Source organism: Kwoniella shivajii, chromosome 2, assembly GCF_035658355.1.
Source record: "Kwoniella shivajii chromosome 2, complete sequence".
Lineage (NCBI taxonomy): Eukaryota > Fungi > Basidiomycota > Tremellomycetes > Tremellales > Cryptococcaceae > Kwoniella > Kwoniella shivajii.
Genome location: NC_085909.1, coordinates 614044 through 639121, shown reverse-complemented (window position 1 = coordinate 639121; position 25078 = coordinate 614044). Strand labels below are relative to the sequence as shown.

The window sequence follows — 25078 nt, the reverse complement described above, 5'->3', positions numbered from 1 at the left end:
TCACTACTCAGCTCCAAAATCATTGCTACGTATCTTACTGTAATCCTAACCCTATTGTAGTCCAAAGAATCAAGATGTCATCCCGTCAACAGTCACAGTCCAAAAGTGAAATTACAATTCATACTTTACCTCCTCCAGGAAGAGATTCAACTTTGAACATCAGTATGAGAGATCAAATTGAATCTGGTCTAAGAGGGAGTGAACACATTCAATATCCAGGTGAAACGGAAGAAGATAAAGCTTGGGGTTATAAGAGGAGCGTACCGACTTTAGTTCTTTACGATGAAGAGGGATTAAGGTGAGTACTGTTTCTCTCACAAGGATATGTGTTTTGGAGTTGTGTATCATTTACAATAATGATTGAGAATTGGGGTATTTTATGCTGACCAATATACATTTTCTACATATTGAATATAGATTATACGACGATATCACTTCGTACGCTCCTGAATATTATCCATTTGAAGACGAGTTGCATTTACTCAAAGAGCACGGTGAAGAAATAGCTAGATCAATGGGTTTCCCCGGAAAAAGTAATAAGAAATCATTCAAATCTAAATCCGAAGAAAACGAAAATAAAGAACAAAGAGAAAAAGAACACGAAAAAGAAGATGATATTGAAATCGAAATTGAAGATGAGAACATCAGAGTTCCTGAAAAACCTTGGAAGCCTGCTAGATGGGGTGATGCGGATGTCGGAAAATACAATGGTGGTGTCAATGGTGAAGAAGGTCTAGGTGGTGGTTGGGAAAAAGGTTGGGATGTAGTCGAATTAGGTGCTGGGTGAGTGTCCATTTTTTCCTCAATACCTCAATACTTACTAGGTGGTTTTAAAAATTGACTGATGATCCAATAATGTATAATGATGTTTTTAGTGCTTTACGAAAAACAGCCCATCTCCTCTTAGCACTCTCAAACTCCTTACCTTCCCCTCCAATCAATCCCACTTTAGACGCAGATTCCCTCCCTGCTCCAATCAGATACCACCCGCTCGATCTATCCAAACCTGAATTACACAGAGTATTAGGTGAAATGCAAGATTCTTTCGGTGATCAACTGAAAGGTAAAGTATCATGTGTAGGTCTACATGGTGACTATGATGCTGGACTCGAATTGATCAGACAAGGTAAATTACCTTCTCTGGCCGTACAACAACAACAACAACAACAATCAGTCAATGAGGTCAAGAATCAAGTATTGGGATTAGAACAAGTAATGAATGGAAGTGAAACTTCTTCATCTGATGGTGATGGTTACGTGAAAGAACAAAATCAAAATTCATCTGAAAATGTGCAAATTCCAACAAGAAAGAACACAGTTGAAAATGATGGTGCTGATTATAGTCCATTAATGAGCGCCGATTCAGTCAATATCGTTACTCCCAAAAGTGAAATTTCAGCTTTACCAAGTGGTATCACTGATTCTGATCAAAGTTTGAGTTGTAGTACCAATACTACCAATAATTCAGGTACTTGGTCTCCTATCTCATCAAATGACTCAGAGTCAAATGAAATTGACAGTAATCGTCAACGAATCAATTCGACCACCAATCTCAACCCATCTCAAGCCAAGAACAACACAATTGAAAATGGACATGAATCCGAACATGAACTTGATGAAGCATTCACTCATTCAACTAAATCAGGTAACGAAAAATCAAATAGACCGTTACATATGGTGTTTCTTGGTTCATCATTAGGTAATTTCGATAGAGAATCAGCTATACCATTCCTCAAATCATTACCGTTAAAACACGGTGATACGTTATTATTAGGATTAGATGGTAGACCAGAATCTAATCTACAAGGTAAAACAAAAGTTGAAATCGCATATAACGATCCTAAAGGTTTCACCAAAAAATTCGAAGAACATGGTTGGGATGTAGTGAAAGAACAATTAGGATTAGATGAACATGACCATAAAGTTGAATTTGTTGGAAGATATAATCAAGTTTTAGGTGAGTTCCGTGGTCCATTTACATTATCAAGAGGGATACTGTAGCGTTTGAAATTTGTGCTAAACCATGTACATCCTTCATTTTGCTGAATACCAGGTCGACATGAAGCCTATTTCCGTTCTTTGGAGAAACAAACTATCCATCTACCTAATTCCAACGAAGATATCGTATTGGAACAAGGAGAGTTGTTGAATATCGAATGGAGTTACAAGGTATGTCATGTCACTATAAATGATTCCTGTTTTTATTTCCCCGATCACCACAAAGGAATACCTTTAGAAGTGATGGTGCCTGATTCCCGCGGAAGAAGGGAAATCAGTCCTATCACTTTCCATTATATTGCTGACTTTGTCAAATTCTTATTCTTGACAGTTCTCAGTAGCAGAAGCATTAGAACTTTTCACCGGATCAGATTTAAGAGTCATCAATAGCTGGAAAGCGCCAAATTCAGAATATAGATTGTGGTTATTGGAAAGACCTGAAGTGATTTTCACTCCACCTAAAATGGCTTTGGAGACTGTCGAAAATGATAGTATAGTGGAAAGAACCAAAGGCGTTCCGAAATGGGATGATTGGTTGGAACTTTGGAAATTCTGGGATCAGTAAGTCTTCTCTACTTCTACTTTTGTGTATACGCAACAAGAGGACGAACAACATTACTAATATACCGGGATATCTCTCGCCACAGCATCACACTCCAAATGATACCTAAAGAGATGTTACATAAAAAACCAATCGATTTAAGACATATCTGTTTATTCTATTTGGGACACATGTGAGTGTTACTTCGAGCCTTTTTCTTTCCGGAAGCGATTGGCTATGAAGACAAAGCTGAATGTCTTCCCCTAGTCCCACATTCTTGGATATCCACTTGACACGAATGATCAAAGGATCTCACACCGAGCCAGAGTATTTCAAGGTGAGTAATACATTCGAAACACAAAACCCGATCTTGGCTGACATATTTCGTCGTAGACTATATTTGAACGAGGAATTGATCCTGATGTTGATGATCCAACCAAATGTCATGTGAGTACCTTCTTCAGTAGTCTGAGTCAGATCTGACCTTGTTACTGGTATGGTCAATGTAGGACCACTCGGAAGTACCAATGTCCGAAGAAGATTGGCCAGCACTTCCTGAGATCCTATCATTCCGTGATAGAGTAAGACTTCGACTTCAAGGGATATACGAATCGATATCAAATGGTCAAATGAAATTCACGCGACATACAGGTCGAGTACTGTTCATGACTTACGAACACGAGGCTATGCATGCGGAAACATTATTATACATGCTTGCTCAGTCCGAATTAACGAGACCACCAACGGCAGTATCGACACCCCGATGGGATACTTTATCCTCTCAATGGAACGAGAATCAAAATATCCAGAAGAACAAGGTTATTACTCTTGAAGGAGGCGAGATTGAAATCGGTCACGACGACTTGGAAGAAGAAGATGAGAGATATTCGGATGAAAAAGGTTGGGAGAATCATGAATTCGGTTGGGACAACGAACATGCCAAAAATAAAAAATACGTTAAATCATTCAAGATTGATTCATTACCCATATCAAATTCAGATTATCTGACCTATCTACAAACTTCAAACTCAGACTCGAATAAATTTGAGAATTTAACGACAGAATCAGCTCCTGCATCTTGGATACAGCATGATGGAGATGGCGAATGGAAAATCAGGTCATTATATGGACCATTAGATTTCGAGGTAGCTGGTAAATGGCCTTTGATGGCTAGTAAACTTGAAATTGAAGAATACGTCAAATGGAAAGGAGGTAGATTACCCACCGAAGATGAATTAAGATATCTCTATCAAAGTCCCAAAGGACCAAAATCAGCTGGTGAAGGTGTCAATACAGGTGTCAAGAACTGGCATCCTATTCCGTGAGTTAAATATCTCATTAACAGGTTACAGGTTTACAATGCAAAATATATGCTGATATGTTCTAAATGTGATGTGGGTTCATAGGCCCACGAATACCTACGAAGATAATGCAGGTAAATTGATTTACGGACACAATGGTGGTATTTGGGAATGGACAAATACCCCTTTTGAAGGTTTGAAAGGTTTCGTACCTTCAGTTTTGTATCCTGGATATTCAAAAGATTTCTTTGATGGAAAGCATTATGTAGTTGTAAGTTCTGAGTTTTAGGTCTAATCGTACCCTGCCATACATCATTTGTCATCATTTTTTGGTTTTTCCCCATCCAGCATCGTTTATCCAGGATTTTTCCAAATCATAATCGAAGTAGATCGTACATCAGCTGATATGATGGTTTTTCTTTCCATTTAGCTCGGAGGTTCATTCGTTACTATCCCATCCATAGCTTCGAGGAAGAGTTTCAGGAATTGGTATCAGGCGAACTACAGATTCTCTTTCATCGGCGGTAGAGTAGCTTATGATCTGTAATTTGTATTTTCACTCACTTGGTGAAGAAAAAAAAGTTTTTGTTTTGAACAAGACCCACGTCTGATAAATATCCTTGGGTTTTATTGGTTATTGATTAAGAAAATAAACATAGGGAGAAGGGAAAATGTATCATTCAGCTACTCGTAGCTATATCAAATCAATATGCGAAAGTAAATAACATACCAAATGGGAGTATTCCGTTGAACAGATCAGTTAGTGGCGAGAAAAGGGGAAAGCAAGAGCTAAGACGAAGCATCGTAACATGGGTTTAAGTAACACTCAAAGTTCCAGTCTGAGGTTATGCTTGGCGCTAAGTTGAGCTTGAGTCCAAGTTTAACATTAGTCGCTCTCGTCTCATGCAGGATCTGTATCAACCTCCGCTTGCCATTTGTGACTGTATCGAGTGAGATACCAATGATATGTAAAACTGTCAAGGTGCGATCTCGAGCTGTGAAAGTCAGGATGGGATTTTATTGTGAGTCTGGCACGTAGTAGTAGCATATCAACATACAAAGGAAGTATAAGAAAACAACTAAATGAACAAAGATAGACAATACCAAACATGGCGTGATGCTATGGATATCAAAGCGAATCATGACATTGTGACTCTTGCAGATATTGTATCTTGAATAAAGGTAAAAGGGATGGTCATTCCGTTTTTTTAATTTTCCGTTTCACCACCTCTTTTAAGGATTTTTCCCCCTTCCGCCTAATTTTACAACACAAAATCATTGATTAATCAAACAATCCCCCTTTGACCCTATTCATCTCATATGATCTCCTGAACAGATGAATCATATCCTTTCTCTGAACCAAGATAAAATTCCTCGATTCGCATTTAAACCAGAGTTGGCTTGGGCATTGGCTTGAGCTTGAGCCGTTACTGCTTGAGCTGCAGCTTGGATTTGTGCGGGAGTGATGGTTGAGTCACTGTGATCGACACTCGATCAGCTCTAATTCTCCCTCTATTCCGACAATCGAAATACGGCATCCAGTTATTACTCACCCGCTCATAGCTGCTATTGCTTGATTGACCATTTCTTCAGGTAAATCCGCCGGTAAACCTGCTATCGAAACGCAACTACCGCATCAGCATAACCGCTACTTTTGATGGTATCACCACCATATCTACAAACTCACCAGCATAAACATGGGGATCTAGAGGAGCATATCCAGGTGGAGGTGGACTAGTATCTTGGTTTTGGTTTTGGTTTTGGTTCTGATTTTGGTTCTGATTTTGTGGTCTAGAGTTTGATCTACCAAAAGTTAATCTACCAGGTCTTGCAGTAGCGTCACTTTCACCTGATCCACTTCCACTTCCACTTCCTTCACCTTCGAGTTCATCTTCATGATCATGATTCGGACTATACACTCTATTACCGAAATAACCGTTATTCCTCAGGGAATGCATTGATATATCGAGTAAATTCGGTGTGGGTGGATTATGTTCGATCGGTGACGATTCTCTTAGATTCGATCGACGGTGATCATCATCGTCTCCTTCCCCATCTTCTTCTTCTTCCTCTTCCAACTCTTCTTCATCTGTCGTGATCAGTTCTTCGGAATGTAGCGAATTCATTTGTGGTGTAGGAGATATTGATGATCCACCATTGGCGGGCCCAAACGCTCTCCTGCGTGAGGATGATGGTCCAGGTCCAGCTTCACTTGCTCTCAATGGACTTGGATTAATAGGTAATGAACCTACTGCCATGGCACCAGAATTGTTGTTTCCTGTTCTCGTTGAATTTCTAGGTGTCTTTGGTCTTCTTGAAGATGAGGCATTTGACACTATTGAAGAATGTGATGACCCAGCAGAAGTACCTAATTGACCTTGACCTTGACCTTGTACACGACCGTGAGTTGATCTTGATCTTGCAGCTTCCAGTAAAGCATTCACACCACCTAGATTAGCCTGATGTTGACTTGGGGCGTGTGGAGTACCATATCCAGCGTCTAATAATATAGAACCTCTTTCACTTCCATATGCAGGTGGTGGAGCTAGGGTTCCCACCATAGGAGCCAAACCCCATTTCTTAACGTTTGCTTCAATGAAAACGAATCCAGCTTGACCTAGATTTACGTGAATGGTACAAGGACCATTCGCGCCTATCGTAGGGAAAAGATTTAATCTTTGTAATCCGGTATAAGCATCATCCATTTTCCTTCCGTTCCTGGTGAAAAACACAGTTCCAGTCCTTGGTTTATATCCTACACCTAGAACGTCACCTTCATTTAAAGAAGGTCCATAAGAAGACGATGTGAATGGATAATTATGGGATTTAAATCCATCACTGGCGAAATATGCCACTGAATATTTATTCCATCCAGGTAATCTAAATGATGGATATGGTTTAGTCGCTAATCCAATGGCGATTTCTGTAGTTGCCGGTTTATCATACATTTTGACTTCCCAGTAATACACTTCGTTCAATTTGGGTAAAGGTAAATTCGCCATGACGGAATTTCCGCCTCCTTCTCTTGCTGGCATTCCAGGTCCATCTGCCAAAAATGTAATCTCAGTACGTGATTGTACGTATAATGATAAATTATCTTCGTAATCTGGTTCGAATGACCATGCCGATACACCTTTCTCTTGAATCGACAGGAATTGAGAGAGTGTAATATCGGTGGGTACCGAGGCGGGAGGATATTGCAATTGCCAATCTAAATGAATGAATAACGATCAGCCAATCCGTTTGACCTGTCTAGGGTGAAATAGCTCACCTTTGGCTCGCTTGTAAGCTTCTTTGACATCTGGATCAAGAGTTTCCAACCATCTAGATTCGACCCCTTCGACACCTCCTTCACCAATGACACCATCTGATTTGGATAGATCAAGAGGTCCACCGTCTTCTGTCAGTCTGTCAACTAAGTTAGCAGACATTTCCAGCTCAGTGAGTAACCAGTCCATGTTTTGATTTCGAACTCACCTTATACCTTTTCGCCTTCTCATATACAGTACAGCGACTAAGAAAACCACTAAACCCAATAGGACGGTCAAGACGACTACCATAACAGGTATGAAGATTAATAATACAGTCGAATAACCGCCATCTTCCCCTGAACCTGAACCTCCTTGTGAGGGCGGTTGAGGGGTCGGTACCCTACCGTGCCATGGATCCTGTTGCATCGTATTGGTACTGATGATTGAGCTGGTACCTAATAATGGATCTTCACCAGGAGCAGTGATTGATCTTTGTCTTATATGCAATCTTTTAGTTGATCTACTTTCCTCGTCTATAGATGATGAAGGATTATTAATATTGTTATTATTGTTATTATTATTATTATTGACTAGACGTCCGAATTGAAATGGATGTTGATTTCGATTTTGAGCAAGTGAAATGGGAATGGGTTGAAATATATTACGATATATACTTTTACTGCGGGTATTTGTTGATGAGGTTGATGATGGTGAATTCATATCACGGTGTTAAAACCGGAACGATCAAACAAGTAAGATTGAAGAGAATACGAGATTATTCTGCAGCAAATTCGATGCTGACGTTGGGGAGTTGAGCTAACGTTTGAGGAGACTGAAGAGGAATGAAAAGAGCTGTTATGCTGATCTGAAGAAAGGTGGGAGAAGTGTGATACGAACAATGAAAGGAGGATTGTTCTTTGAAATGTTGGCTGATAATTATTATTATATCTCTTTGATAGTCAACTTCCAGAGTACTGTTCAATGGAGATTTATCGAATGTACTATGCTTGTGAGGTTAAGATGGTGCTGTGAATAATGAGATAGATGTTCTATGACAAATTATGGAAGTTGAATCAGCAATGATCCATCTTGTCAATTTCTCGTTCTCATGACATGCGCATGCACGTCTAAGTCTCTCCAAACACTAGCGATTGTTTATTGGGGATGTTTCACCGAGTGTACTAGAAGTGTTATTTCCAAGTATCAAGTATTTCGATGTCGCCCGACCATGTATCCATTTGATTATGAATCACATCGTTGATACTCACGGTTATGCAATCGTTACAGTATCCCATTCAAATCGCCTCTCTTGATCTCATCACTTTAAGCCTGTTTCTGCTGATCCTTCTCGATCTACTTGATATTCACAAGCTCCGAGGTGATTGGAACCCCCTGTTCTTCCTGATTCGTTGGGATACCTTGATTGTTCACAAAATGTATTGTATGCTGTCAAGCTTGTTCATGCACTGTAGCTGCGTGAGAGAGTATCTTGTAATATAACACGACATAAAGTGACGATCTCGACCGGGCCCACCAAAGTCCATCTTGAACTATATCAATGCCATCCATTTAATCCAAGTACAGTAGTAGTACTAACCCCGTTTCAGGGTCTACTTGATCACTATATGTTTCTATGTTTACGTAATTCAATCTAATTCCGGATGTGGCATGCCCCATGGCCCTTCATCTTTACCTATGCAAAGTTTGCCTATACAGTGTTAAAACATACTAACCGTGATATCAGTTATGCATATACAAGCCAGTCTTAATGCCTTATCAATGTTTGGACCATACAGACTTTGACGACCACCCAATATCCATTCTAAATCTTCCTAGTACCTTCTACACCCCAACATCTCCAGATTCTTTCTATGACTCTTAGTTTATCACCTCTACCTAAAATTGGATCTTCAACCATCCTTAAATCGTCCATGAATGATTCTCTTGAATTACCTGATAATCCAGTCGCCCAAGTACGCATGCCACTGACTGAGACAATCAATAAACCTCTGTCTTTCTCTGACAATTCTTGAGCATGTTTAGGCGATGTGATGAGTAATCTTTCGATTGATCTAATCCAGGACAGTACAAGATTAGCTTTATTTAACCCTTGTTTGACGAGCTGAATGAACTAACCTTAGGCCATTGAAGTACGTTCTTTTCCTTCCTTTGCCTCTCTTCTCGCCTCTCCAAACACCCTGCAACCATCCTCCAAGGCCATAAAGGACTAGCAGACTCGGTGCGAGACCAACAGCAGCAAAGGTGAGTTGTTGAGATCGGAGTAAGTGATCAAGCGATAATAGAGAAAGTGATAGGTCGGTCTGCACAAAGACAAGCGATGTCAGTTGAGCCCAGCTGTGATAAAATGAAGTCATTCACCTTGGTCTTTTGTACTTGGATCAATAGAGTTCGGACTAAACTTCCCAAAAGAGCGTTCTTGACTGGGCTCTGGCGATACGAGTGATATATGAGCTTTATCCTCGATTCTGTCATAGAAGCTTACCTGCATTTCCTTCTCGTAGACCCTTAAAACCTCTTCCATATCACCAGCTCTCACTTTTTCTCCCAGAGCATCCAACTGAGGTCCGGATAAATGGTAATAATCTCTTCCTAGATCTAGAACCATTCGTTCGAGCGACTATACGGTTGATGTCAGTTGTGGGTATGGCTTACTTGCTGATAGCAAACATATGATCTAGCTTACTCACCTCTTGATCACTTTTCACAGTAGTGGGAGCTACACCTAAACCTTCGCCTCCACCTCTAAGAGTTTTTGCTATATCTTCTATCGGTTCCCAAACCCATTGAACGAAAAAACCTTTGATAGTCTCTTTTCCATTTTTAACTTGTTCTCTCATCCATTCCTTGTTTCGAGAGATCGCAGAGGCTATGAAGTATAAAGTTGGAGGAAGGAATAATGCCGGGAACCACAATCTGGTTAATGCGGATGGTCGTTTATGTGTAGTTAGAACCTTATCAATTGATTCTGTCGTTTTAGGTAAATGCTTTCTCAATATGTCAATCAAGGAAGAAGGTGTTGTTGTTATCGATATAGTTGTGGGTGGTGAAGGTGTTCTTTTACTTTTCCTTGATGAGGATGATCTCACTGGAGTAGCTTGTTGTAATTGAGGTTGAACTGATTCGAGTTCTAGGACATTATAAAGTACTTTGAATATTCTTTCAGTTTCACTCTTGGCGTCAAATACACCGTTGGTCGATGAAGGTGACGAGGACGCTGTTGACGAATTTTCGTTTGTGGACGTTGAATCTGAAGACCAATTGGGTCCTTTTGAAGCTAATATACCGATTTTCTGTGCGATTTCATCACGAGTACGACTTAATTCACTTCTTGATGATAACATTTCTCTTCTAGTCAAGTTGAATGGTGACGTTATTGATATCAACGTTGCGGATGTTCGTGTTCGGATCGGCTTGAATAAAGCTTCTCTTGGTAATTTGAACGCTTTCAATTCGGGTCTAAGGAATTTTGACCGAGGTGGTAAAGCTGCGTATATACGATGTGGCATTGCTAGTAAATTACGAAGGAGGATATTAGCTCTGGTCTTGGGAAGTTTAAATTCTTAAATGATGGTATCCAATTTCATAGATTCATGGATGACTGGTTTAACATATCTCTACTCACTTTGTAAGAGGTAAACGCCAACACCTCTAGTAGAATTCAGACTTGCATCCCACCAATTCCTTTCTTCTTCTAATTCAAGAGCTTTTTCAACTAAAGTTTGTAATATTTCTTTCCACACTATAGTCACCGCTCTACCTAAAACTTCAGCTTCTACTTCTTGATCAATTTCAGATTTCTCTTCTATCGTTATTCCGTTTTGTTCAGTCTTCACTAACGATTCCAGTACTTCGACCAGCTTTTCTTTTGATATTGATCTGGAGGATGATAGTTCATGTAGAGCATTTTGTAGTTTATGAGCTGGTTTGGCTTTGATATCGTTTGTGCTCGTACTGCTGCTCGCTACTATGGGCTGGGAAGGAGGTGTCGATATGGGTGATGTCGATAACGAAGATAGGTGCGATGATAGCTGTTCGGAAGCGTATGACGGAGTGGAAGAATGGAATAGGAATGCCATGATGGGTGATGGAGGACACTCGTAGCTATGTTATATCTTCCCACAAATAAGGAAGTGAGCTGAGTTTGCCATAGTCCAACTTATCTCTTTACATTTCTACATTTTCTCTTAGCCGGGACCAAGAAACGTTAACGATATGATTACGTCATATCTCATTCGGAATGGCATTATCACTGTATCTCATATATTTTTAATCCCACGTCATTGTAAAGTCCCCTTTTTACCTCCACCATACTAAAGCAAGTTGAAAACAATATTCAATTTAATTTCCATTTTGTTGTCTATATCTTTAACCTGTCAATCGATACTCCCAACAGAAACCATATCATCATCGTCTTATTCCCTTCTCTCGGACTTCTGCTTTCATCCTCCTGCTCATCTCACCTCTTGATCGGATAGGGATCGATCGGTCATTCCAATAATGGCTGCTTCATCATCGAAAAATGTACTGATACCCTCTTCTTCTCCGTCCTCTTCTACTCCTCCCGATGTGGTATCTCCTCCTGAACAAAGTACGAAAAAGTTGATAGGATGGCAACATTCAGCTGCTGGAAGGTGAGTCATAGTGACTCTCCTCATTTGCTTCAATTTCAACCAGGATCTTTGCTGATTTTGGAAGTTCCTGTGACGCAGTATCGGTGGAATGGCAGGAGCTATCGTTACTTCACCCTTTGACGTTGTTAAAACAAGATTACAATCGGATCTATTTAAGCACTCGAATCAACCTCTAAAAGTTGCTGCTACAAACATTGGGAAACAAAGTACTGCAAGATCAGGTATATCGGGAACCTTATATCAATTTGTGGATACGGTTTATCTGATAAGGTAAGTCGATGCATCCTAGGAATTTATCATACCAATACTCATAATACTCCAATAGACGGATAGGTGTGGAAGAAGGATGGAAAGCTTTATATAAAGGTCTAGGTCCAAGTTTAGTCGGTATCATACCAGCCAGGTGAGCCCTTATCTCACAGCCAATTTACGAGGTGAGAAAAGCTGATTAACCAATCAATTCTTTCTGATAGAGCAATCAATTTCTATTTCTACCCAACTTCAAAAGCATATTTGGCTCGTCAATTTCCAAACGCTCCTATTGAAAAAGCTGGTCAAACGGCCGAAGACAGTCCTGTTATCCACCTATCAGCCGCTGTAATAGCAGGTTAGCTTCGACATACATTTACCTCGAGTCCTGCGAGTATATTAAGCTGACTTGAACCGGAATAGGTATTATGACTGCAACCGGTACAAATCCAATCTGGGGTAAGCTGACATGCGTAGATATCGACAGAACATAGCTGACAGGACTGATATTTCTTCAGTCGTCAAAACCAGACTTCAACTCTCCGCAAGAAGAAAAGGAGTAAATCTACCCCCTTCAACTGCCGCACCAGCTCTTTCATCTTCACTCCCTGGACCAATAGCCAAATCCGCTGCTGCTCTCGCACAATCCGCTTCATCAGCATCAACAACGACCTCTTCAGCTGCAACAGCGGCAAGTCGTTCTTCAATGCCACCTGCATTCACAATGACCATGGACATAGTACGTAAAGAAGGTTTGACAGGGTTGTACCGAGGTTTATCGGCGAGTTATCTGGGTGTATCAGAGGGTGTTATACAATGGGTTCTATACGAGGTTAGTCAGCTGTAATGACTGTACCATTTCGAACGTACGGAAAATAAGCTGACATTACGATCTTGGTGTAATACAGCGATTTAAGAGATTGACATCATCAACATCATTCGATTCATCAAATCAATCAGTCATCTCATACATGGGATCCATCGTTGGAGCTTCGGGAGGTGCGAAAGCAGTAGCATCATTAATAACTTATCCGCATGAAGTCATAAGAACAAGACTCCGACAACCTGCTATAAATGGTATAGTGAGATATACTGGATTAGCACAAACTTTGAAATTGGTTATTAAAGAAGAAGGTGCAGCAAGTTTATATGGAGGCTTGAGTGCTCATCTCTTAAGAGTCGTACCGAACGCAGCTTGCATGTTCTTGATATACGAGTTGGTAGCAGGTAGATTAGGGTCTTAGAATGGGTTTTTAGATTCAGAGGTGTTGTCGGTCGGTGTCGGAAAATTCTGGACGAAGCACCTATAAGCTCTATAAAGAGCATTTGGAGAAAGTTGGAAGACTCAAAAATTGGCTATAAGGCGAACGTTGGCGACAGCATCTGATAAACTAGAGGGGGATCAATTTCGCAGCGAATCTCATCATAGTAATACCTTAACAACCTCTCGCATTGTATTCTACACTTGTTTCATTCTGCCATCACATCTATACATATGTTTGACATATACATATTTACGCTACACTACACTATTCAGTTATATTGATAGCCCTGCATGTATATACCCATATTACATATTATCATGTTTACAGTCTTGCACCTCTGTTGTGTCCATATAGAGTCTCGGTACAAGCATACAGAACTTCAAACGTGCTCTACGATATCTCCTTCTACTTTTCTTGCGCTGAAAGACCAGTCTGTCCGCCGAATTTCAATGTCAACCGCCGAAGCGACTCGTACGAACGGATCATTTAGGATGCCGATCACTTGTCACTTGTCCGATTGTCGGTTCGGTGCTCGTCAAGTGTATAGACGCGATCGAGACGCAAGGTCCATTATGGCAGTCCACCAGAAAAGTGAATCGTTCCACTTGTAGGATTTCTAAGGACCTTTGAAATCATTCCAATTTCTAGCTTTGGGTGGATTTTGACTATTCCATTCCATTCCATTTGATGATAGTCAGCTCACGTACCAAGAGCTGTTTACGAAGTCGCAATTCTGAGCGTTTCTTATCTATTCGGATTCGAGACTAGATAAGATACGGAAAGTGCTTTTTATACTCACATGAATTTCGGATCTACGATCAACTCATCATCATCTGTTTTTGAGCTCAACCTATTCGTAACTTCGATAGCTGGTTTATCTTCACCGCATCTATCGATATCGACGTTTGAAAATCGACCGTATGCCATGAGCTGAAATTTCACAATGATTTTGTTGGTAAGGATAGAATAAAAGACACTCACTGTCTGAAAATCCTTTCTAACGGCCAACAAGTCACTCTACCTCCTAGAGGCGTACATTGATACTGAGTGATAGTGAACAATTTACACGGAGAGTCCTTATTCACCATTTTGATCGACGAGTCATTGATGTTTGGGGATGAGGCAGACATTGTCTATTTGTATATGGTGACTGGGACTTTGTTTCTCTCAAGTAACGAATACTGATACTGTGCGAGTGGTTGAATATAGTTATACATCAAGAACAAGAACGTCTTTCTTCCAAAAACACCGATTTTTGTTCTTGATTCGATGGGTAATTATATAGAAAGGCGGACATCACCGCTCTACCGGTCCGTAGTCAACCGATCCCAACACCGAATAACTCGACACCAATAATACTCTTACAGAGGTAACTGCTTTGATATATCTTCCATATAATCGATAACTTGATCACAAATACTCTTTCAACCACAACCACAACCACAACCACAACCACGATTATAGTATACAGTATAATCCAGGATGTCAAATTTTCTTAAAACAGGTCGAAAAGTGAGTTTTCTTCTACCTTTTTAAAGAATAATCTCGCTTTCTTCCTCACTTTGAATGATACCCACCTTTACCTTCATTTGACGCTGATTGGAAAATTAACATCTTCTCGAATATGACAGATCGTAGCTATTGGACGTAACTATGCGGATCATGCTAAAGAATTAGGAAATGCCATTCCCAAAGGTAAGTCGGAGTGTCCACAACCAACACCTCACCAATTTTTAATGATATCTGGCAAGTAAGTATATTTCAGCTTTGATAGCTAACTTTTTTTTTGTAATGTAAATTAAACAATACCCTCATAGAACCTTTCTTCTTCTTGAAACCAACTTCTTCGTACATCTCTCCTGGGCAAGGTCCGATCGAGATTCCCAAAGGTGTTGATATGCATCATGAGGGTGAGTGGTTCACAAGTATAAGTAATTCTCCGATACATAGTTTGGTATACTGACTTCGCAATGGGGAATGGGCATAGTCGAACTAGGTGTGATTATCGGTAAGGATGGACGTGATATCTCACAAAATGATGCAGATAATTACATTGCTGGATATAGTGAGTTTTGGTCAGATGCATTTGCCTTCTCACATCTCGTCACACCATCATGATATGGTATACTATGATTTAGAGTGAATGAACGAATGAATGGCTAATATTGCCTGTACATGATGTTTAGCCCTGGCGATTGACTTGACAGCTAGGAACGTCCAGAACGCAGTTAAAGCAAAAGGATTACCTTGGTCAACTGCCAAAGGATTTGATACTTTCTGTCCAGTTGGGTGAGTCATTATCAACCATGCTTACTTTTCTTCACTTTACTTCACTTTACTTCACTTTACTTCACTTTACTTTACTTTACTTAACATCAACAATGATTCGCACATGTAGCCCATTCATACCAAAATCGAAAATATCAGATGTATCAAAAGTAGGATTACATCTAAGTGTAAATGATAAATTGAAACAATCTGGATTAACAAACGATATGATCTTCCCTATACCTAAATTAATTGAATTCGTTTCTGGTATTATGAAATTAGAGGTTAGTCCAGATCGATTTTTTTTTCCAAATTTTCAAGTTTCGAGTTACTTTTGATGATTATCAGTACGAAAGATGGAAGAAGCAAAGTTTTATTCGTTTTCATACCGAGATTCAACGCTAATAAACCCCCCTATTCTTGACATTTGCAGGAAGGTGACCTCATCCTGACTGGTACTCCAGCAGGTGTAGGACCCATCGTAGCAGGTGAAAAATTCTCAGCTAAATTGACTTATCCGGAACTAGATGGTGAAGTTTTAAGTGAATATGAATTCAATGCTGAAGATAGACAAGGTGGATACGAGTTTAAAGCTTAGACCAATATCTATAGGATGGTAGTCATATTTCTTGCGAGTTGAGAAACCCATTTGCTATAAAGCTCGGGTCCTTTTCATGTGGGGAATGCAATTCAATTGCTCTACCCAACCGTAATGCAACTAGAGTAAACAAGTAACTATAACATATATGCATATTCATCAAAACAAAATTCAAACATAGCCATAAACCTATTCGTAAATATAACCGTAAACATGATCATTACAAAACATGGAAAAATCGTATAACCGTCGTGAGATAAATCGTGAGAACGTCAAAAAAAATGGTGTGAAAATAAAGGAAATGGACAGGGAAAAGATGAGAAAATAATGTTTGACAAGGGTAATTTAACTTATAGAGACATTCCCTCCGATCATACGGCCTGGCTCGTCCATATCAAAACCTCATCCATTCAGTTGGTAAACATCTTCTACCAGGAAGGCTCTTTCTAGAAGAAGAACTCGTTGTAGAACTTGTTGAACTGGAATTTCCATCTTCACCCATGGACAATGAAGCCAAGAACGAATGATCACCTTTGAAAGCTGTTGGAGAAGATTGAAGAGTAGCCCTTCCCTTCCTTTCCTTCTTTGGTGCGTATGGCGTTGAAGCCCTTCTCTTGCTAGGTGATGGTGTACGAAGATTAACTTTATCGGCGTTCAAGCTGAAATGATGACTTTGAGTCCTGGAAGGTGGTAATGGGAATCTCAATGATTTAGCTTGAAAATCGTCATGTTCACGATCAGAACCTGAGCAACTTGATCTAGAGCTCGAGCCTGAATAAGAGTTTGATCCTGAGACGGAAGCAGGACAAGAGAATTCTGAATCTGAATCAACTTTCTCACCACAAGAAGCTAAAAGATCTTTCAGTGCCATCGTTAGATCTATGTTATCGTGTGGTGATTTCCTTTTTGATGATCTCGATTTAACGTGTCCACGTTTAGTAGGTGTCGAAGGAAGAGAAAGTGAGTTCATCTTTCGGGATTCCCATTCGATAGATGAGATAATCGGTAAAGCAGGTAAAAGATCTGCAATTGCGTTTGCGTTTGATTTGTGAGGGGAACTGGCAGTTCTAGGAGTTAAGATGATATCTGATTCAGCTGTTGATGTAGTTGAAATGGCACTGAGCAGATTCGATGATGATGATGATGTTGGAGTACAATTTGAAGGTGGAGTTAAGAATCTAGTTGAAAGTGTTAATGGAGGTGGTCGACGATTTTGATTTTTGCCAAATGCAATCGATTCTGCAAATGTAGGTCGTCTCGACATGAATGCAGAAGAAGAGGAAGAAGGAGATGGTGAAAACAGTTTTCCACCAATAGTATCTTCTGTCATTTCTACATCAAATTCGAATTCGTCAGATAGAGGAACTGTTGACCATCCACCGAAAGGATCTTCATTTTCGAATAAAGGTGTATTTAATCCTTTATTACTGTCACAATCAGTTCCCGTTTCACCCTCAGTTGTCGTTGTAGTAGTTGTCGTTGTAGTAGTTGTCGTTGTAGATGAGCTACTGTTACTTGACCAGGATAGTCTGTTTAACCTTTCGTCTTCTTCCATATCTTCATCGATGTCTTTAGGAACGTCCATTGGGGAACTTCGGTACCGTTCGACTGCGCTGTACTCATGCCAGGATGAAATTGATGGAGAAGGGGAAGGAGAAGGAGAAGGGAAGATATCAGATGATGGAACGGGTGAAGGTGAGTCTAATATCATAGAACGAGAGTCGAAATTAGGACTGTTGATACGTAAATCTTCTTCTGACTCGAGGACGGTGAATAAACCAAGTTGAGCAGGTTCTCGCATGTTTATGTGTCTTGGTCTATTTCTTCGGGGTGAGCATACAGGTGGTTTGGGTGCTTTTCGATGAGGTGCAGGAGGCGAAATCGGGATTGAGAAGTAAGATGTGGTAGTAGACGAAAAGGAGAAGAATGTAGCGGATAGATCAATGATACTTTCTTCCTCGCTGGAATCAATAAAGGAATATTGATTCGAGTTTGATATCATGCAAGGACGATCGAAGGTTTGCTTCATTCTACTATTGGTGTGATCCTCCAGATTATCAAAAAGAATCCTTTGATATTTTAGAAAGTATGCTTTATAAGCTTGAGAAGTAATAGCTGGGAATGAGGAAAAAGGAGAAGAGAAATATTCGCAATCAAGTCGTCCGTTTATCTGTTATATCTGTGAGGAATCTACTACAACCATTGGGAAAGGACAGAGAGGTGGGAAAATCGATTATGTTGAAGAACAAAAGGTCGTGAAAGTCGTGTGAAACGTCAGGTATGAGAACAACAATAGAGTACAATCGAGAAAGAGATGACGCTATTTGTTTCTATTGTTCTTTTAAACGTGTATGTACAGTGACTTGTACAGTCACAAGAATGATCAGACAATAGGATGCAAGCAAAGGAGAAGTAAGGGGAGAGAGGGGGAGGATGGTGTATATTGTAAGAAAGATCTACAAGCGAATGGTTTATTGTCTTTTTTTGGTTTGACTTTGCTTTTTCTTTTATTGTTCTTTTTTTTATTGTTGTTGTTATTGTTATTGTTTCGGAGATTGATGATTGAGGGTATAATGATTGTTATTTATTAGGGGTAAGGAAGAAGATATTTTTAGTACGGTACCTTGACTTTAATCAAATGAGTGAGTGCGTTGGTGATCAAAATGAGTGTATGAGTGTGAGTGAGTGAGTTTTGGAACAGGTTAGAATTAAGAACAAAAGAAATGAGAGAAAAGAGGGCGACTGTCTTTTTCTTTTGATTTCTTTTTGTACCCCTCCTCGATTCTTGGAAGAAAGAAGAAACGCGCGTGCATGACTACTTTTGCTTGACGACGACGACGACGACGAAGAAGACCGATGCAAAGAGTCAGTATTCCTACATCTTGTACGGGGCAGGAAGAGGAAGAAGGATATTATAAAAGGAAGAAGAAGCGGGAAGAGAGGACAAGGAATGAAAAGTAAAAGACGCGGTGGTCAGTGTGTCATGTATAAATTATTGCATCCCAGGTACCTTACAACAACATATGATTATTCCGCCGAGCTTCACTGTTGTTTCGGATTATACCTCCTTGTTGTTGTTATTGTGATCCGACAGGAGAACTCGATCCCCCTTTCTTCTGGTCACTCACTATGAGGTGTAGACTTCCCACACTAATTGTGAGACCTGACCCCTATAAACCACGATCAATGCGTTTCCGAAATCCTTCCTTACCCTAGCAAAAGTACAACAAAAGGGATTGTTCTCTTTGTTTGCATGGAGTACACAGACACAAAATCTATCTTCTCACACAGACAAGGGTTTTACACAAGAACCAAAGCCACCAAATTACTGTGCTCCACTAAACTAACAAACACGCTATGCTAGCCTTTGAAGTAGGGTTTCAAATGGGCGGAGAAGCATAGTGAATGCGAGATCGCGTCAACGCGATGAGGACTATACTAACGCATTGATCTGCTAATTACCTCCATTGAAGACAACAAAACGATAAACCGTGGCGTTGTGGCGTGAAGTAGAAGAAAGATCAACGTGATGATAGATAAATCATTTCAAACGTGTCACATCCTAATTTGGCGGAGAGGATAAGGTAACGGAAACGGCGTTGAGATTATATTTGGTTCGATCGTCATCTCCTCATTCATCTCCATCTTTGAGAACCGAATGTCGTTCGTAGGTATGCCGTGTGTGTTGATATGTCCGTTGAGAAGATGCTGAAACAAACCTAATATACACACACCATTTCCACGTCTCATGTCGATGAATAGCCCACATTCTGATCTAAGAATCGACGTGGGAAGCGACGTAGAAAACCTGGACCTACACTGAAGCTGCCTGTCATTCCGGTCCGTTCACACCTACATGGTTCAGTGGTGAACACTGGTGGATCTAGAGGTGAGTTCAGAAGACTGCAAGTATCTTCGTTGACTAAGGGCAAATTGAGTGGACCAGTAAATCTAAGCTATAACGATCCATTTCGGGATATCCTGCAGATTAGGACAAGGTAATACATGGTATCTTATTCCTAGACTCTCCCAGTAAACATATGTATGCCTGACACTATCTCGGTATCATCATCGTTTTCCAGAAACCATTCTTTCCAATTCACCCGTACCGTAAACTTGGAATTCACCACCACCACCTCCACCTACTGAAGTGTTGATTCTACTGTTCCCTTTGATTTTATTGAATTCACCTAATTTACCACCTGATTTGATCATTCTACCTTGTTTCCTAACTGCTTCGTACATTCTCCTCTCAGTTTCGTTTCTCGCAGTTAATTCTTTACCTCCCTTCTGTTCAGTATCTTCTCCATCTTCATCATCGTCATCGTTATGCTTCCTCTTTTTGTTGGAAGGTGCAGTAGCTGAACTTGTTATTTTGGCTTTGGATTTAATCGTGGGAACTGATAATTGTCCAGGAGCTTCTCGAAGTGCGAATGATTTAGCTAAATGTCCTAAATGAATAGTTTTGATATGGAAGAATTTCTTTTCTTCTAATGGATGTGTCGAATATGCTCTTATATAAGATGAAAATGCTCGACGGGCAAGAGCGGCGTTCTATTATGGTATTGGTCATGTCGTCAGCATCAGCATCAGCAATGGCCAAGACCAGGGTCCCACAGGTAGACGCAGTCATAGACAACTTACAACGTCGCTATCTAAGACCCATCTTTCGAAACTCAATTGAGCCTCAGTAGCTCTTCCTTCAAATTCATAGCTTTTTCCACCGAAACCTTTCCTCAATAAATCTTCAACACCAACTTGACCTAATCTGACCCCACCTTTACCTTCTGCAGTACCCATTTTTGATTCTACCCAAGGTATCCAATCTGTTTCACTTGGGGCTACGAACGCCCAAGCTTCACCACCTTTACCTGCTCTCGCTGTTCTACCAACTCTGTGAACGTACTCGTTGGCTCCTCCTTCTGTTGGAAGATCGTATTGAACTACAGCTCGTACAAGTGGTAAATCCAACCCTCTAGAAGCTACAGACGTAGCAAATAAGACCGAAGGCTGAGAAGATGCACCGGCGAATGACTTGAGTGATGCCAATCGTGTCCGAAGAGGTAATGATCCGTGCAATCGATGTAAGGTCGTATTGGGGAATAAAGGTGAAGTAAGTGTGATGACTTCCGAATCGTTTGTTTTTCCTTTCTTGGACTTCACTTTCTTTGGTTTAGTAGGAATACCATCTTCATCCGCACTCTCTTTCCCTTCTTCTTCATCATCATCTGTCTCGTCATCTTCAACGGGGGGAGGTTCGTCACCCATTTTTATTCCTCCAAGGAGTTTCCAATGGAAATCAACTGAATCTGTTGAACTCAAGAAAACGATTATTTTCGTTCCTTTTGCTGAATCTTGTTTGACGGCAGTAGCGATGATTGATCTTAACAAAGCTACGAGTGCTACCAGACGTAATTTGGTTGGAGTCACAACGTATTTTTGTGATAATTGACTTGGAGGTGTGAATTTATCTTCTGATTCTTGTGGAATGACAATAGCTCCAGCTTCTTCCATTGCAGCTTTGACAGCATCATTTTCTTTTCCATCTTCTTTCGTGACGACATTTCCATCGATATCTTTGTTTTCTTTACCTGATTTGAAAAGCACAGGATCCCTTAAAGCCATTCCAGATAATTTCTCAACTTTGGCATCTACAGTTGCCGAACAAAGAATATTCGTTCTACCTCTGTTCCAGAATCCCCATCTCATCAAACCACCACCTTCTTCATCCATCTCTTTTTCGATTTGAATTTCATTTTTCCTTCTACCTTCTAATGCTCTCAAGATACCTTTGATCGTTTCTTCGAAACCCAAATCCATCAATCTATCAGCTTCGTCCAGAACCAGAAACATCGTTTTAGCACACTGGAATGAGGTGGTGTTCTGTAAATGATCCAACAATCGACCGGGTGTAGAAACTAATATAGGAACACCTTTTCTCAATCTTGCTTTTTCATGTGTTCTTGTTGATCCACCTGTGAGTAAACCTGATACGAGCCATCTAGTAAATTGTCTATCATCATCTTCATCCAACGTCAAACTCATAGAAATCAACTGTTCTACTACTTTGGAGATTTGTTGAGCTAATTCTCTAGTAGGTGCCAGGATGATAGCTAATGTACCTATTGATCTATCGATGTAAGATAACTTTGATAGAGGTAATAAAGTCTGAATGATAGGAAGTAGGTATGATAAAGTTTTACCTGAACCAGTCTGAGCTTGAATTAGTACATCTCGAAGTGGCGTTGACGTGTCCTTCAATTGATCGGGATCGAGTGGTGACGAAAGCATATGAGGTAAACAGGATCTTTGAATACCAGTCGGTCTTTCCACGTGCATCTTGTTCTTCAGGTGTCTAACGAGAAGAGGATCCATGCCCAATCCTTCAAAGGTACTTGTATCGCCTACGAGAGGAGCATTGGAAGGTGCGCCTACAATTGTGGTAGGCTTGGACGATGTTGAAGGTGCAGGCAGTGGATCAGCGCTGAAAAGAGATGATATGAACTGTGGAGCTTTAGCTTGAGCAGGAGCTGAAGTGGTAGATCCAGGAAGACGAGAGGGGCCGGCTTCAAATCTTGATGGAACAGTCTGTCTAGGTGAGGAATAAGATGTTGCGGAAGCACGAGGTTTTGCAGCAGACGAGCTGACGTTTCTTGGAGCTTGTTGAGGGCGAGATGGACCAGCAACGGCGTTGACATTGGCACTGACGCTTCTAGGTTGAGGAGCAGGTTGAACTCTAGGATTGGGAGGTGCTATGTCAACTGTGCGAGTAGGGGCTGCGACAGGCTGAGGCTTAGGTGGGAAGACTGGGATATGAGGAGTTGGAGTCTGTGTTGATTCTGTGGATGCAGTCTGTTTGAGACTTTTGTATGTATCCCTTGCATCTCTTTTTGCCTTTACACTGTTCTCGATACGTCAGCTCGGCTTGTGACTCAAATAGATTAAAGAGCTCACCGATCAGTCCATCTTCCACCTTTCTTGGCTGAGACCTGTCTGACCAATGTCCCCGAAGAAGGAACAGCGAAGTTGAGCTCAATACCGTCGTCAGCCATTGTGATGTTATGCTGATCTGTACAATATTACTTGTGGAAGAGGAAATCTTGAAAGAGCTATTATTGTCATTTCTCTTGGAAAAAAATAATCTTTCGTTTACAAAATCTCTTAACCGGGATCGATCCAGGCACCAACCCCAGGAAATCACGTGGCTTATCACTGTACCGATGAGGGGATTAAATGTGACGTGTAATAAATAAAATGGGCGACTATACAAAAGTGGAGGATGATCAAGGTTTACAATTTCTGTTGTTCTCATCTTTTATATCCTTGTAATATACATCAATAGCTCATCGAATTCGGAGAACACGATCCTGGTTCAAGCTCTGTGGATGTGCCCAATATAGCATAGAGATCTTTAGAGGAGGATGTTCGTTCTTGTCGGTGTGAGGGTGAGCTTTACTAAAAATGCTTCGTTTGAACAAGTCCAGTACTTAATTTATTCACGTATTCAAATATTAGGATACCGTCCCTGTGGCTCCAAAGACTTTTGACATACCACCTGCAACAACGATTCAAGACTCCTTGAACAAAAAGTGAGTCAGCTGAACTCCTGTTTTCCTTTATCAATTCCGACCGCTTGGCTGATATGAAAACTTTATGTAAAGATATGCAAATAAGCTTGTACCCGACAAAGGTTTAGCTTTATCTGTGTTCGATATCCTTACGGCGGAAGATGGGAAGGTTACGTGGGGAAATGGATTGATGTATTATAAAGGTTAGCTGCTCTTCTTTTTCCTTTAGATCAAGATAATTCAGCTGAAACCGGAGATTGTTATGGTAATGGCAATGATCAGTCTCATTCCGATTAATGCTTTTCGCACCTTTTGTTGGCGAAGTCATTGTGGGTAAAGTGCTTTCAACAGAAAAATCATATATTCGAGGTAAGTCACATATTTGAGTTAAATTAGCTATGGTGACTTGAAAGACGGGTAGCTGATCATCTGTCGATGTTTAGTGAGCTTGGGATTCTTTCAAGATATATATATAGTCCCTTCGCTTCTTCCCCCTAATTCAGCATAGTGAGTTTTGAACGGACTCACACTAGAAAGAAGATCAACCGATGTTGACTTTTAATTGCACATAGCGATCCATCACAAAAGAAGTTCTACTGGGTATCACCGGACGATGATGGGACGCTACTCACTCCTGAACAACTAGCAAATAGTGTAATCACCGGTACGCCTACTTTCAGCTTCTCAACAGTAGCAGACAATTTTCACCAAGACTCGTAAGCTGACGAGAAGTGAATAGATCGACTGTATATTGATGAAGGCGAACCTATACGGTTCAGAGTAGATTCAATAGAATGGCAAGATGTACGACCTACACCTCAAAGTGTTTTGGAACAAGAAAATAACGATGATGTACCGGTAAAATCATCTTTTGATAAAGCTGGATACAGGATTTTAGTGAGTACAGAATCTACTCATAGCATAGTCGTCTTTTGAATACCTGTTTAGCCTATGAATACATAGTACCGAGACGCCTATAATGAACTGACCTGACTTGTACAGGCTACTATCGCTGAATCAGGATTAGGAGTTACTTCGTGGTGGTCTACAGGTGCAGATCCTGATGAGGATCAAGAAGAAACACAAGAAGGAATATATCAAGATGATATATATCAAGAGGAAGGGAAAGAGGAATACGTATAATCAGGTGTCACATTGGAATATCTTATTTGACGAATTGGCATAAAAGGAGAGGGGGATTAAAAGACTTTTACGATTATTTTACTAGATTGTTCGAACTTACTTGGCCATGTATCATAAATCCTTGCATATCCTACTACTTCAAGTGATTTATGCTATCACGATGTAGTTGTAGTGATGCTTGTGAAATTATCTATTCTCAATCGACGTCCATCTCTATTTTAAGGTATCGGTAGACATGCAGATG

General features: G+C 40.4%; 9 protein-coding genes across 9 annotated transcripts; 4 read left to right on the top strand and 5 right to left on the bottom strand.

Moving 5' to 3' along the window:
• Positions 1-74: 74 nt before the first annotated feature.
• Positions 75-4387, top strand: IL334_001604 (uncharacterized protein; the record flags this gene model as incomplete). The annotated part of the gene is made up of 11 exons (XM_062933359.1): positions 75-298; positions 418-783; positions 876-1957; positions 2054-2169; positions 2330-2559; positions 2646-2732; positions 2807-2876; positions 2933-2986; positions 3049-3860; positions 3946-4111; positions 4271-4387. 11 exons carry the CDS (start codon positions 75-77, stop codon positions 4385-4387), a joined length of 3324 nt encoding a protein of 1107 aa, XP_062789410.1.
• A 794-nt stretch (positions 4388-5181) lies between these two features.
• IL334_001603 (uncharacterized protein) lies at positions 5182-7517 on the bottom strand (the record flags this gene model as incomplete). The annotated part of the gene is made up of 5 exons (XM_062933358.1): positions 5182-5317; positions 5394-5454; positions 5528-7051; positions 7112-7248; positions 7318-7517. 5 exons carry the CDS (start codon positions 7515-7517, stop codon positions 5182-5184), a joined length of 2058 nt encoding a protein of 685 aa, XP_062789409.1.
• A 1396-nt stretch (positions 7518-8913) lies between these two features.
• On the bottom strand, positions 8914-11188 carry IL334_001602 (uncharacterized protein; the record flags this gene model as incomplete). The annotated part of the gene is made up of 6 exons (XM_062933357.1): positions 8914-9163; positions 9228-9412; positions 9471-9539; positions 9595-9729; positions 9800-10620; positions 10735-11188. The coding sequence occupies 6 exons, from the start codon at positions 11186-11188 to the stop codon at positions 8914-8916; spliced, it is 1914 nt and encodes a 637-aa protein (XP_062789408.1).
• Positions 11189-11609: 421 nt separating this feature from the next.
• IL334_001601 (uncharacterized protein) lies at positions 11610-13236 on the top strand (the record flags this gene model as incomplete). The annotated part of the gene is made up of 7 exons (XM_062933356.1): positions 11610-11743; positions 11822-12013; positions 12069-12146; positions 12217-12350; positions 12416-12451; positions 12511-12824; positions 12901-13236. The coding sequence occupies 7 exons, from the start codon at positions 11610-11612 to the stop codon at positions 13234-13236; spliced, it is 1224 nt and encodes a 407-aa protein (XP_062789407.1).
• A 637-nt stretch (positions 13237-13873) lies between these two features.
• Positions 13874-14387, bottom strand: IL334_001600 (uncharacterized protein; the record flags this gene model as incomplete). The annotated part of the gene is made up of 3 exons (XM_062933355.1): positions 13874-13922; positions 14057-14146; positions 14239-14387. 3 exons carry the CDS (start codon positions 14385-14387, stop codon positions 13874-13876), a joined length of 288 nt encoding a protein of 95 aa, XP_062789406.1.
• Positions 14388-14739: 352 nt separating this feature from the next.
• IL334_001599 (uncharacterized protein) lies at positions 14740-16123 on the top strand (the record flags this gene model as incomplete). The annotated part of the gene is made up of 7 exons (XM_062933354.1): positions 14740-14769; positions 14889-14952; positions 15075-15167; positions 15245-15322; positions 15444-15546; positions 15656-15809; positions 15959-16123. The coding sequence occupies 7 exons, from the start codon at positions 14740-14742 to the stop codon at positions 16121-16123; spliced, it is 687 nt and encodes a 228-aa protein (XP_062789405.1).
• Positions 16124-16517: 394 nt separating this feature from the next.
• Positions 16518-17924, bottom strand: IL334_001598 (uncharacterized protein; the record flags this gene model as incomplete). The annotated part of the gene is made up of 1 exon (XM_062933353.1): positions 16518-17924. The coding sequence occupies one exon, from the start codon at positions 17922-17924 to the stop codon at positions 16518-16520; it is 1407 nt and encodes a 468-aa protein (XP_062789404.1).
• Positions 17925-20191: 2267 nt separating this feature from the next.
• IL334_001597 (uncharacterized protein) lies at positions 20192-23175 on the bottom strand (the record flags this gene model as incomplete). Its single annotated transcript, XM_062933352.1, has 3 exons — positions 20192-20677; positions 20768-23024; positions 23078-23175. 3 exons carry the CDS (start codon positions 23173-23175, stop codon positions 20192-20194), a joined length of 2841 nt encoding a protein of 946 aa, XP_062789403.1.
• A 369-nt stretch (positions 23176-23544) lies between these two features.
• IL334_001596 (uncharacterized protein) lies at positions 23545-24834 on the top strand (the record flags this gene model as incomplete). The annotated part of the gene is made up of 8 exons (XM_062933351.1): positions 23545-23568; positions 23639-23712; positions 23785-23894; positions 23974-24060; positions 24135-24198; positions 24264-24355; positions 24431-24588; positions 24694-24834. The coding sequence occupies 8 exons, from the start codon at positions 23545-23547 to the stop codon at positions 24832-24834; spliced, it is 750 nt and encodes a 249-aa protein (XP_062789402.1).
• Positions 24835-25078: the final 244 nt, after the last annotated feature.